Here is a 14,262-nt window from a genome sequence, read left to right on the forward strand (position 1 = left end):
AGGGTCAGTAACCCTCCTAAGTCTTGAGCATTTAATTCTCTGCATGTGTGAAATTGAAATTTTTGAAAGCATCTAAACTCTGAATACCAAGGGGATAGTTGATGGCTTTCATTTGCTAGGGTAAATATTGAGCAACTGAGGCTTTTTGGTCACAGTTTTAGTCTAGATGTGTGCACAAAGGAAACATTGGTACAATTGGTCAATGTTAAGGAATGCTGTTTTTTGTTTTTGTTTTTTTTTTTAAAAAGGCTGTATTTTGGGAATTCTTGACTCAAGTGACCCCTAATTTAGGACAATAATTCTACTCACCACCTTGATGACCATGCCAGATTTCAAGGCAGTTAGATAACCATGGGGATTATACAGCACTTAGAAGAAATTCACCTTTAAACAGAAGGCTTTTCAGAAAGGTGTGGGATGACCTCTTCATCACAGTCAGATGTCCTGAACTGAGTGAGAATACAAGGTGGAGATGAATATGGCTTGACACATATATGTAGCTTAAAACAACAGCTCTGAGAGGTGTGAATTGCTCCATTCATTTCAGGAAGAATTTTCTCATCCTCTCTCTTCCTGACAGAATGAAGAGTGAAGCACACCTGTCCGTACCTCTTCCATCTCAACTCCCTTTGTAGGGTACACATGAAAGAGAGAGGAAGGGAGCAGGTAGGGGAGGATAAATTCACATATCTGCAGAGATTGTCAGATTTCAATGTAAATGTAAGGTAAACCACTGTGCAGTGGTATGCTGCTTCTAAGAGAGCCAGCTGTCACCTTGGAGCAAGAGGAAGGAATTACAGAAAGCAGTCACAGACATCTTGAAAGGTGGAGTGTTTTTCTGTTCGGATGTTGTTGTTCTGTTCCCATATTATATAGGGAAATGAGTAGAATGCTGCAAGGACCACTAGTTTGTAGAATATTCACAGGGAAGAAGAAATAGACGTATGGAGTATTTTGTACTTGTTTTGCTACTGGTGGTGTTGACCCTTTCCCATCTCTGGTCCTCTTCCTGCTATGCTGGTTTTTTTCCTGTTCCCATAATCTTCCTCCACTTCCTACAGGCCCCCCTCCCCAATCCAATGTCTTGTTTGCCCTTTCTCCTCCTGCTGCTGACATTTGCACACCTACTGTTTGCTTAAAAAAAAAAAAAAAAAAAGGAAGTTTTAGTGCCTTCTGTATCTTCCTCTTTATTTAAGTTACATTTTCCCCAAATGACAACAAAGCAGAACTCTGACAAAAGCAAATTACCTCTGCCTTCTTGTGTATGTGCCAAGAGTCAATTTAAAATGACCCTACCTGGGTGGAGGTCAGGTTCAATGGCTACCACAAAGACCCCTGAGACTCACAGCTCATGTGAGAACTGACAGAATACAGAGCACTCTGTTTTTTGCGTTTCCAGTGGAAACCTCTGGTTTGTGAGTTAGATGTACATCTGTCCAAGAGAACCAAGTTTTAATTGTTGCTCTGTTCCTCTACCTCACTTCCACTAGAACAGAATAGTACCAGGCACAATGCAGATTATTTTTTATGTGTGTATATATACATACATATGTGTATATATGCATACATATATCAAGACATACATATGTAGTGTACACATGAAATTTGAGATGCATCTGTGCAAAAAACTAGCATAATGCCAGTTTTAAGAGAAGCTGCTTTGAGAAAGAGGGCTTAATCTGTTGACCTTCTTCAAATTACTTCAGAATTTGAGCATTAATCCTACCCTGCACCTCAGTAATGTAGACACATTTTAAGACAGGGCAGCTAAATGTGTACTCTAAGGTACTTTGGGAAATTAACCTGTAATTGGAACAGAGTGTGCGGGGTTGTGTGTGTGTGGGGGGAAGGGGAATAGCAGACATGCCCTCAGCTTTTAAAGTGAAGCAGTTCACATAAAGAAGAACACATAAATTCAGCATGATTAGGGCTCCTGCAGCTCTAACTAAATTATTGTAGACTTAGAAGTGTTAGAGCTGGAAGCAATTCAGACTGGAACTTCTATTCCTAGCACTTACATTTTAAAGCCCTTATTCTTGACTGTGTACCACAGCTGCATGTTGCATATATAAGTGTGAGGGGAAAAGGAATGATCAGGAAGGAAGCACAGAGGAACCTGATCCTCAGTTAATGAGCTTGTTGCTGAATTGTTTTCACCAGTAACAGAAGAGGAGGGCACCTAAGGGGGAAAGTGTATTGTAAAATGTTTAATTTGCCTGATGAGAAGCATTGTTAAATTCACACTTGTTGAGACACACCCAGTCTCTGTAAATCTCCTTCCCTATCCCCCCACCATTTCCTTTTCTAAACTAAGAGCCTTGCAGCCTGAAGTCACTGTTGATAACATTACAGGAATGACCGTCTGGTTGTTTACAGCTTCAGCAAGACAGGTATCTGAAGCTTGAAAGATAATTGACTTCAGTGGGGCACAGCTGGTAAGGTTTACTTTCCCCAGACATCTACCTCACCATCTGTACAGAGATGGTTGAGCTGTGTGGGCATCAGCTACCAAACTACCACATTTTGCTTTAAAATGCTTTGTTGTAAATTGTTATTGGCTTTATGCTGACTTCTATGTATAGAACTGAGAGAGATCCAAAACGTCTCAAGCATCTGATTTTTGCGCTGGGCAAACTAACATGTATTTTCTGTGATTTTTTATCACCATTTCGTAAACCTCTAAGCATTTTCATACATGGGTGAAGTTCGAGATCCTTCCTGAAAAGGAAATTGCTATCTTTTTTTCTGATGACATACATTACTAGCTATGAGGCTGCTGAAATCAAGGGAGGTCTTTTAATTGATTTTAAATGAACTTTTTGACCTGACCCTTGTTAGTTCTTTATCCCATTGAAGAGTTAAAAGAAGAACAGCAACAAAATCAATGCAGCTTTCCATTATTCTCAATATGCTTTTACTGATGTGTGTTTACCTGCTGATTTTCGGTTAATTTGCACTTCTTTTATAGTAACTATAGAAGTTACAGTCCTTTTGCGTACTTGAGTAAAATGGATGAAGGCTTGGGAAAAGTAGTGTGTTTCTAATGTGCATAGTTTAACATTACCCGAATACAAAAAGAAATAGTTCTGGAACATGCTGGATTAACTACTCAGTTGCCATAAGAAAGATGTTTTACAAGATGAATGTGTTTTCCTCTCTCTCATATGCTATTCCTTAAACATCATATATGGTTTTAAAATAGCATGCAAAACTTGATAAAAGAACATGAATATCCATTCATCTCTAGCACAAATTTTTTACATAAAGGTGAAGATTTATTAATAGTTTTATTAAAGTGGTAACAATATTTATAATATGCAGAAATATAAAAGAAGTTTCATGGTGGATTTGTGGTACCTAAAATATCTCAACAGTATTATATGTGGCGGCCACTTATAATCTACTATATGTGACAGCAAAATACGTCAGTACAATCATGCTGATTCCAAATATTTTAATATTTTTTTCTGTTGTGCTTTGCCAAGTGTTTCATCAGTAACCAAGAGGAGATTAGACACTGACAAATATACTTAAAGGCTATTGAGTAAATACTGTAGTATTCATTTTGAAGACTCTAATTTTATATTCACTGTACACTAAGGGATAGTGATCCATTCTTTGAATTTTCCAAATAATTATTTTCTGTGACTTTTATTTCGTATAATATCTTCCATAGATATTACTGTAAGAAACTGTACAAACTCTCCTACTCGTTTAACTACCCTTAAAGTGATGTTTAGTAGTGAAGTGAGAAATTATTGTAGATATTTGAATCTAAAGAGACTGTTGATAGAACATACTGAAGCAAAAACCATAATGGAAACTTGGGTTGTGCTAGAAAACACAGGAATGCTATTGTGGACTTGAGCAAGAACAGAGAAGCTTTTTGTGATTGACTGCATGTAAAAAGCTATTACTAATCCTAGATGTTGCTGTTCCGTCTGTATTTGGTAGCTGTCCAAATTACTTCTCTAAATTAATTGCCATAAGTTTCCTATAGAAAAGAGCAATATTTTGCTTCAGTAGTTCTTCTAAACTTACTTTGTGTGAAATTGGATGGTTTTATCTGTTAGAGAAATGTGGTTGCCCTTCCACATACAAGGTAGCAAGGATTGAAGGTTTCCTAGGAAACATGGAAAATAAGCAAGGAAATTAGACAAAGTAGATTCGTTCAATCTTTGGAAGTCTTTCTTTCACTGAAAGACAGAATATTGCTAAAAAGAAACAAATTTTACATTAATAATTATCAAGATGAGAAACTTAGTACTTTTTAATAGCACTCAGTTGTGTTTCTAACTCATTAAAGCCGTTTCATCTAATTTATGCAAGTCAAGCAGACATTCTTTTTCTATTTTGCACTTAATGATCCTTTTTTTTCTAATTAGAGTTTGTTAGAAAGCAGTAGGGGATGTAGATCTTGCTTTTTAAGAAGCAAAACCACACTTGTGGTTTGTATAAGAAGACAAGGTGTAAACTGTTTTTCTTTTATATTTAATTTTTTGCTTTTTGGAGGATTTTTTTTATGTTCTACTGTAGTGTTTCTTAATGAATTTGCTGAGTGTATAGTTTAAATTTAGATATTTTCATTTAATGATGACTGCTAGATTTATTAATTGAAGAAAAATATATTTAGTTGGATTTCTTCCAATGAAATAACATTTCAGTTAGTTCGGCTCATGCTACATCTTCTAATCTTATGAGCATGAAATGTATTTAATGTTAAATGTTGCAGAATCTGATGTCTGATTTCAATACTGCAACTTCAATATCTTCATTAGTGCTGTGTAATTCAGTGCAGAGCAGGCCTGGAGTACTGCATAAAATGCAAATAAGACATCACAGAGGCTCTTGTGTCTTAATGAAGTAAGCCTTGGTTCAGGCTTTGCAGTAAATGTCCTAGCAAAGGGTTTGTTCTCCATTGGGGTACATATCCTTCTTTTCTCAGAAAGAGCCTGCATTCAAGCTTCATACCACAAACTAATAAAGTAAAAAGTCAATCCTTTTGAACTTCTAAAATACTGGTAGTAAGTGCAGAAAGCTAAGCTACAGGTTTAAAATGTTCAAGGTTTCTACAAATAAATCATAGGTAATTTAGGTGTTTATGTGATTATCTCCATAGCAGATGGAACATTTTATAGGAAAAAGGGACTCATCTGAAAATATATGACACTGTAGTGTGAATCACAGGGTTGAGCTCTCCTGCAGTCACTGAGTATTATTGAGGTAAAATTCTTTTGCAAGTGTCATGCTTCAGAGTTCATATGCTGTACAGTCTTGGATTTTTTTTTTTTTTTACTAGCTCAGGTTTGGAATATGTACCAGTGTTTAGCCTTATATGTGTTTCCATCTGTGATTTTATTTATATATGTAGAATTAAAGAAAGACTGCAAGACAGCAGATGAGATTGTTTTTGTGAATATCCTACTTAGTGGATAATTTCTTTTTGCTTAAATGAAAGATTTGCAATGCCAAAGCATAGGAATGCATTTTAAAATAAGTATTAATAGGAAAAGGATTGGTCAGACCTAAATGCCTGCTCAGAAAGCTTTCATTTTCAGAGAATGTCAGTCTTTTACTGCTTTTGGAAGTTTTTGTTGAAGGTCTTCTCTTGATATTTTGGAGTGCAGAGCATGTTATTAATGGATACCTAGCAACCTAAACATTAGCCCTACACTGTCAAAGTTTATGGTATGTATTTATGTAAGTACTATCGAAAATTGTATTTAGTTGGGGGAATGATACATATAGGTTAGCCAAAAAAAAAAAAAAATCAAAGTTTGTGCAGCTTCTACAGCTGACACCAAAGAGGTAAAAATTGTTGGTTTTTTATCCATGCCTTATCTTTTATCAGATTTTGAAAAAGTATTTCTCCCTTAATGATGTACAACAGATGATTCAATATATAAAACACAGTTGAATGAACAAAATAGCTGCATGCTGTTGCTTTCAAAATCTGAATCCTAGACTTTTATTGGCAGTAGTGATATTCTGTTTGGTTTTAAACAGTTTGCTTAACAATATGCTCTCAACAGCCTCTTTTTAACACAAATAAAGGAAGCTATTCTACATCAGAGTTAGATCAAGAGTTTCAATTTCAAGAGCAAATGCTGCGTGCATCTGTTGAGGATGATAAAATGTGGGATTTTACCTCTTTGATTGAGTTGAAAGCTTTTAGGAATTACCTCCAGCCATCAATAAATAAATTAATGAGTAAGACTAAGACAAATGTTAGTTCCATTCTAAAACGAGACAATTTCTTGTTTTCTACAAAATTGTGGTAATTCCTATTACATAGGAAGGAAAAATCTAAGCACAAGCCAATGTTGCAGAAGTTCATATAAAATAATAGAAATTTTACTCAACATGTACATGCATTGTGCAGCATACATATACAACTCCACTGTATATCGAGTCACTCATAATGATGTTACTGAAGAATGTATGTCTTGAAAATTATTCAGATTTACCATGACATCAGGAAGCACTGATTATGCAGATGTAAATTATAGATGCTCCCACTGAAAAGACTTCATTTTCAGGCTAACCTTTAAATGCAAAAGTTGTTTTCTTCTTTAAACTTAGGAGGATATTTATAAACTCTTTCTTAAAAAGAAGTACAAGGACATTACATAACAGGACATATTCATTACTAACAGATCAAGGGAATGCTGATACATTTATTAAGAATTACAATAATTTCTTAGTGATGGTCTTCGCCACCATGAAGTCCAAGATTCCTCTTGTAGCTGTCCTGTCTTTTGTTAAAAATGAGATAATCTAATTTGTGCTGTCAGAAAAAGTAGTAGCTGACCAAAGCTTTCAGTTTATAACAAGGGAGTTAGTGGGCCATGAATTACAAAGCATCTCAGTTGCTAGCAGGAAACAGCATAGTTCTGTATAAACAGCATCAGTAACTGATGGGAAACAGTTTTTCATGTGAATCATATTTACATTATGCAGTAGTTTGAGCCCCAAACCTTAATAATAGAAGGCTATGAATAACAAGAATACATGGATTATGAGAATTGTTGCCAAACAGAGAGTACTGTAGGGAAATACAATTTATATTTTAGACTAAAATCATGCTGCAATCACTGAGGAAGGAAAGTTATCTGCCTCTCTAGAGTTACCTTTTTTTCCTCAGTTTTCTGTAATGTACCTAGTATTAGGTATGGTTAGCAATAGAATACTAAATTAAATGGAACCTAGATCTATCCAACAGTGGCACTATCTTTATGCCTGACTACATGTTTGCCATGAAAGCAGTTTAATATTCAATGAAATACATTACATATAAATGGACTGTGCAATAATCTTGTATCTGTTTTTTTTAGAAGTGATGCTTCGTTTCTTCAAAAGTGATGCTTCATCTTATAATACATTTTGTACTTTTAAAGTCTTTTGATTGAAATATATTTTATTGCTCCTTCCATTTGTTATTTGTATTATTTGTTAACTTCAGGAGTAAAGCTTCTAATTTTGAGGAAAAACCATGCAAAACTTGTGCATTTTGCTATTCATTCAGCTTACAGAATGCTTTGGGTATTAGGATTTAATCCTTCAAAGTTTGGAGAAGTCATTCCTGCGCAGAAAGACATTAACTGTGAAGCTTGGATCCACACCTATGCCTGATACTTAATATACTTATAACTTGCCACCATCACTATGGGTTTTTTTATTTAGTCTAAAATAGAAGTTTATGAAGTTTGACTTTGTAGTGATTCAGGTTTCTTGTGCTTTTGAGCTTTGTCTCTATTAACTTCTTGCCAGAAACTTGGAAAGATCGATTGTTTTTGGTTTTGGTTTGGATTTTTTGTTTATTTATTTATTTTGTTTTGTTTTGTTTTGGGGGTTTTGTTTTTGGGTTTTTGTTTTGTTTGTTTGTTTTTTGTAATAATAACATGCTAGAAGAAAAGCTAAATGTTACTGGCATTATTCCAAATTACTCTTAGGGAACTCCAAACTGGTGAGCTACAGAATGCCAGTAATTGAGTATCCCTTATAAAGGTTTCTATTAATTTCATCCATCACCATCAGGTCTTTCAATTACACCTAATTTCTTTTCGGTGTTGGGTGTATCATGAAGTAGATCTTTGATTGCTAATAAACTGGTAGACCTCTGTGTTACTTACCTTCATGAAATTTAAGATACTATCTCCAAGTAAGTTCACCTTTGATTCAGGATCCTAGATGACTGCAGAAAATACTTCTCTCAGTAATTGCTATTGCTTCAAGAGGGTCTTTTCTTCGTGTATGTAGCTACACTAGGCAGATAAGGAAAGAAAAAGTATCTAGCAAAACAGGGGAAATAGAGTAGCGCTACCAGTTATGGAACTGAATGCTTAGAAAAAAGTAAGCTGTTCACCAGCATAGTCAAAGTGTATATATGCTGAATTGGATGTCCTTAGGATAGGTAATACAATGATACAACAAATAAATATGTAATCAGTGTTGTTATCTGACCAAAAAATGTGGTTGTTAAACCTGACGTATGTTTTTGATGGTGCTTTACATAAGCTTTTAATGAGCAGTATTGTATGTTAGACTCATACTTGCACTATATCGTTTTGTTGTTAAATATGTTCATAACAGAAAACAAATGTGAAGCATATTACTGTAATTAAGGACTGGAGTAAACCCATTGATCCTTATTTGAAACTGCTGATAAATTTAACTTTACATCATTCCTGGATTGCTTCAGATGATTAGATAGAAATAGAAGTCAGTTCATAGAAATAGAAGTCAGCTCAGCAATGTTCTTTCCCCTGTGTCTTTGGGTTTTGCATTTCTTAAGAACATATGTAGTACATTTTTGTTATGTTATTCACTGACTGGGAAGAAATCAATGGAGAAAAGTATGGAAGCAGTGAGAGAGGGAGGAGACATGCTATATATTTTTTAGCATCTGAAAGCACAGTGCTGAAACCACATGCTTCTTATTTGCTCTTAGGTTTTCAGAAAAAACAACAATCGAATGGTTGCAGCTCTTTGAAGGTAGTGGGGTTCCATATGGCCCGATCAACAATATGCAGCAAGTATTTTCCGATCCTCAGGTTGGTCCTCATCAAGTCTTTTCTATATGTTATTACATGTGTTTTACAAGTGCTGAGTAATGATTGCCTTTTCTGCCACTCAAACCTCATTTTGGCTACTTTAAAATGGGATTTGAGTTATATGGTAGATTGAGTTTAAGCCAATAATATGTCATAATAAGAAATAAATACAGATCCTTAAATGAATTCTATGCTTAGGAACACAGATTTTTTCATAATGAATTAAACCATAGATATTCCATGTCTCATATGGAGTCTGTCTTTCAAAACTGGCTGGTAAAACAAGGAAAGAAATGGTAATGTAGTATGTAATTGCATTTTGTCAGATAAATATGCAGAAAAGTACCTTTGTTGCTGCCCACAAGTAACTAATTTTCTGTATGGAGTATGGATAACCGGAATCAATACTCTTTGAAATAAAACGGGCAACTTTTTTGACTGTAAACAGAAAAATGAAGCACAAAAGTCATATGAAGAAAGATCTTAACTTTTTCTTGGCCTGGCAGTTTCAGTAGCTGAAAACACTTCATCTGTGCATCTCTTTTAAATTTTAAATCTTTCACTGAATTATATCTATACTTAGTTATATACAGTATTTTCACTTTTGAATATCTGTAGAGTTGCATTTATCTGCATATTTTCTCATCCCTCCCCTTCTTCTCACCCCTCTGGATAGGTTAAAGAGCCCAAGACAAATTATACTGTCTTGAACACTGTAAGAGAGTATTTTATGGCTATTCTATGGTGTTCTGTCTCCTCTAAGTTGAATTTTACTAATGAGAGTAGCAAGAGAAATGATCGATCATTGTCTGCTTATGTTTATAATAAATATGTTTGCTATAAATATTATTATCATAGTCTTAGAGGCATAAAACAGTATTTGTTAGGCTGCTGCAGGGAAAGAAGTTTGTTTTTCTTAAATAAATACACTCTTTCTCCTTAAAATGATGTAGTATCATGCTGTAAAGTATGCATGGGCCAAATTTTTCACTTCATAACTTTCACAGGCATTAAGGTTGGGCTTTGAACAACATACAGCAAGACTATTTTACTCAGACTTGGCTGTACTTGGGACAACATTGGAAAAATAGTCTTTGCTTTTTTTTGATGCTGTGAATTTAAACAAGTTGAGTCCACTCTGAAAGAGACTGCTTTTTAAAACACTATATGTCGTGGCATGCTATTACCTCCCAAACTGAAAAGATGTTAACTTGGTTGCCTTGCTCTTGTTACAATTCACCTAAATATTATTTTTACACATATATTATTATAATTATATATATGTTATTTATATATACCTGTCAGGTTATTACTTGATATAGTTAGCCCATCCATAAAAGGTATCACAGTGCTTTGCAGTTAGACATCACCATATGGCATGTTTTTCAAAATATTTTTCTGTAAAGGGGCATGCTCATCTCTCTTCTCTTCCTCACAAGACTGCTGAAAAGCTTTGTCTTTTCTACACTCTGATATACATGGTACTCAGACGTTGTGTTCTTATTACTATTGGAAACTGAATATCAGTATTTGTGAAATGCTTCATGTTATACATTTGTTTCATTTCTGGTGCTGCTTACATCCTTAAGCATTTTCTCACAGGTATTTTCAGTTCAAAGGAAGCAGGGGAAAAAAAAGACTGCAGTTCTTTCCTCTTCTTCCTTTAAATATGGAAAACTGTTGATGTTTTAGGTATTGGCCTTGTGTCAGGATGTCTACTTTACATCACTTATATAAAATTAAGCCTCCCACTCCACCATTATGTATCTGAGAGACTATCCAGCAGACAGCAATTTGGAGAGTTGTATATTTAGCCTATTAAGTATATTTTTCTAATTTCTATCCAAATTTTTGTTTTGACGGTGAAGACTTCAGACCTTCAGAGTTGGCTTCATTGCTCTAAGTCACTTATCCATATCTTGCATTTAGAGGTTTAGGGACAGTTCAAGCAGTTTTTCACCTTCACAGTTCTGGTTTTGCTGTTGTACCTTGCCTAGTCTCCCTCCACTTGTTCATTTTTCTGTTGCTGTATAGGCAGCATGAATCCAGGATAAAAACACATGTTTTTATATAGCTTTGCTCTTTCATAAGCTAGTCTGCAATTTTAGTTTCTGAAACCTTGAAAAACATGACAGTGCCCTGAGACTGTCTAAGACTGGGGAAGAAGTTTAACAACACCTGAGAGTCTGTAATCTAGGTATCCTCTGCACTGTGAAATCCCAATTGTAATAGGGAAAAACCAGCACCCACCAACAAGAACATAGTGTAATCACAGCAAGATTTATCATAGAATATTTTTAGTTGTCAAGGACCTTTTAAAGGTCATCTACTCCAACCACCTTGCATTGAGCAGAGATATCTTCAACTAGATCAGGTTGCTCAGAGTCCCATCCAGCCCGATCTACCACTTCTCTGAGCAATGTGTTCCAGTGTTTTTCCACCCTCATTGTAAAATGCTTTTCTATATCTAATCTAAATTGACCCTTCTTCAGTTTAAAATAATTACTCATTGTCCACTCACAACAAGCCCTGCTAAAAAGTCTTACAGTCCTCTTTCAAGTACTGAAAGACCACAATAGGGACTCCCTGGAGTCTTCTCTTCTCCAGACTGAACAGTCCTAGTTCTCTCAGCCTTTCCTCATAGGAGAGATGCTCCATCCAGCCATCATCTTCATGACCCTCCTCGGGACTTGCTCCAACAGGTTAATGTCCTTCCTATACTGAGGACCCTGGAGCTGGACATAATACTTCAGGTGGGAGGTCATGAGAGCAGAGCAAGGGGGAGAATCACCTCTCTTGACCTGCTGGTTACACTTCCTTTGATGCATTCCAGGATATGGTTGGCCTTCTGGTCTATGAGCACGCATTGCCAGGTCATGTGCAGCCTCTCATCCTCCAGCAGCCCCAAGTCCTTCTCTGCAGGGATGCTCTTGATACATTCATCCTCCAGCCCATATCGATACTGAGGGTTGCCTTGACTCAGGTGTAGGACTTTGTTGAATCTCGAGCTTGTCCAGGTCTCTCTGTATGGCATCCCATCCTTCAGGCCTGTCAACCACACAACTCAGTTTGGTGTTGTCTGCAGATATTATATAGCACTGATCCCAGTATGGACCCCTAAGAGACACTATTTGTCACCAATGGTATGTCTCACTGAGCCATTGATCACCCTCTGGATGTGACTGTCCAGCCAATTCTTCATCCACCAAACAGTACACATTTCTTATATGTAAATCTGAACCCAGTCATCAAGTATAACTTTGTTATAACAGTGCTCCCATTATAATATGATGGTTTTTTACTCTCAATTTAGATCAGAAAATACATTTCTAAGACAGATGTCACTCAGCTTGCATTTAAAAACCATGCATAACAACATGTACAAACAGCATGATTTAAAATTAAGGAGTTTATCATAACACAGTAATCTGCTTTTCATTGCCATTTGCTTTTAACAATAGCAAAGATTAGAAAAAGATGAAACCCAGTGATTCTTCAGTATAGTCAAACTGTCCTCTACCTCTAATAGATAATGTTATAGGTTTTGCTAACTTCTGCCATTTTGGGCATTACCAGAAGGTTTGGATCTAAACATTTTATTTACTTTCATTTAATTGACACCATCTTCCTCTTTGATCTTTGAATTTTGATATCCATAATGCAAACACCATTTATTTTAAGTGCAGTCTTGCACCATTAGCGCTCTAAGATGCACTGCATGGATGTGAACAATTGTGTGCTCAGCTGTCAGTAATGCTGTAAAGTGTGTGCTAGGCTGGTACCAGAAAAATACAGAAATCCTGGGTGGAGGCTGGAATACTGCAAGGGATGGCTAGAAGAAAGTGTAAGGAAATAGGGGGAAAGACAATTAAAGGAGATGACTGAAATGGTGTGATGGGACTCAATTAGCTTACAGGTGAGTTGTGTTTTCAAATTTTATTTTAACTAAAAGGACCTCAGAGCTCTGAAGGCTCAGAGTGGTTTATATAACTTTTTCTATAAACTGAGATAAAACAACACATTTTTTGATCCCAGGACATTTTGTTAATATCGTTAACAGCTTCAATCATACTCCAAGTGAGCTGCCAAAAAACAGGAAGTTTTTTACTAAGTTGGAGTGCCAGGTGATACTGTTTTTTCCATGAATGGAGTGAAACATCCACTTTTCCCACTGATTATAATCTTTTATTCATTTGTGAAGTTAAAATGAATACTACAGGCATTTGTACTGCTAAGTCAATCAGTCTGTGGATAGACGTATGTGTATGCTTGTGCATATGTGGATAAAAAGGCTGAGAAAAAGAGGAGATTCACTATTTAAGAGAACAATTTTCTTAAAAACGTGGGGGAGAAAGGAATATTTGTAAAAGTTCTTACAAAATAGTAGAGTATATGCTATTTAAATGAAAATTTATATAGTTGAGCTTTTTTAAACTATTTTTTTTAAAAATGTACTCTTTTAATCATGCCAAGATAGTACAAACATTAAAAGAATTCTTAAACCATTTAAAAAACTTGTGAATGACCTCAGTATGGTCCCATTTAGCATACCTTGGGGAATACGTGTGTGAAATACAATGTGGTTTTAGGCTTTCCAAACAAAACAAACTTAAAAGAGAATACCATTTTTAATAGAAACTATTCAAATTCTCCCAAAAGATAAAAGAAAACAAAAAGAGGTACGCACTGTACTGCAGCTAAGTATGCAAGAACAAAGATCTTTGCTGATTAAGTGAGGAGACCCAAGGTTGGCTTTTTTTTTCTTTAGAACGTTGCCCTCCCATTTTCACGATGTAATTTCTTTCAAGATTCTTATACAGTGCTCTTTAATTAAATAGCTAGCATATATAAGAAGCAACAAAACAACCCAGAAATACAGGGAGTTTAATAAATTGTTATTTGATGTTTTACCAGATTAAATCCATTCGTATTGATGAATTTTACTATATGAATGTTGCCAGCTGAAAATAAAATGAAAACCATGCAGTGGTACTTTCCCCATGCCGCCCCAGCAGTTGCAGTCATACCACACAAGTTGAGTACATCAGGTGTAAGACATCACCCTGATGCATCACTTCTGAGAAACATGGGGAGGGAAATATCGGAGCTGAAATATCACAGCTGGCCCTGATTTCAGCTCCTGCCAAACACCTGCAGACTCTAAAAGGATACCATAACAAAACTCCACCCTGTGGCAAGAGGCCATCCC

General features: G+C 35.7%; 1 protein-coding gene across 4 annotated transcripts in view; it reads left to right on the top strand.

Moving 5' to 3' along the window:
• Positions 1-14,262, top strand: part of SUGCT (succinyl-CoA:glutarate-CoA transferase) — a 321,965-nt gene that overhangs the window by 128,014 nt on the left and 179,689 nt on the right. For all 4 annotated transcript variants that reach the window (XM_017823290.1, XM_017823298.1, XM_017823306.1 and 1 more), the window contains one exon: positions 8,951-9,053. In XM_017823290.1, coding sequence (XP_017678779.1) covers positions 8,951-9,053 — 103 coding nt within the window. The remainder of the gene's footprint in view (positions 1-8,950; positions 9,054-14,262) is intronic.

Source organism: Lepidothrix coronata, unplaced genomic scaffold (assembly GCF_001604755.1).
Source record: "Lepidothrix coronata isolate B3197 unplaced genomic scaffold, Lepidothrix_coronata-1.0 Scaffold3, whole genome shotgun sequence".
In the NCBI taxonomy this organism is placed as follows: Eukaryota; Metazoa; Chordata; class Aves; order Passeriformes; family Pipridae; genus Lepidothrix; species Lepidothrix coronata.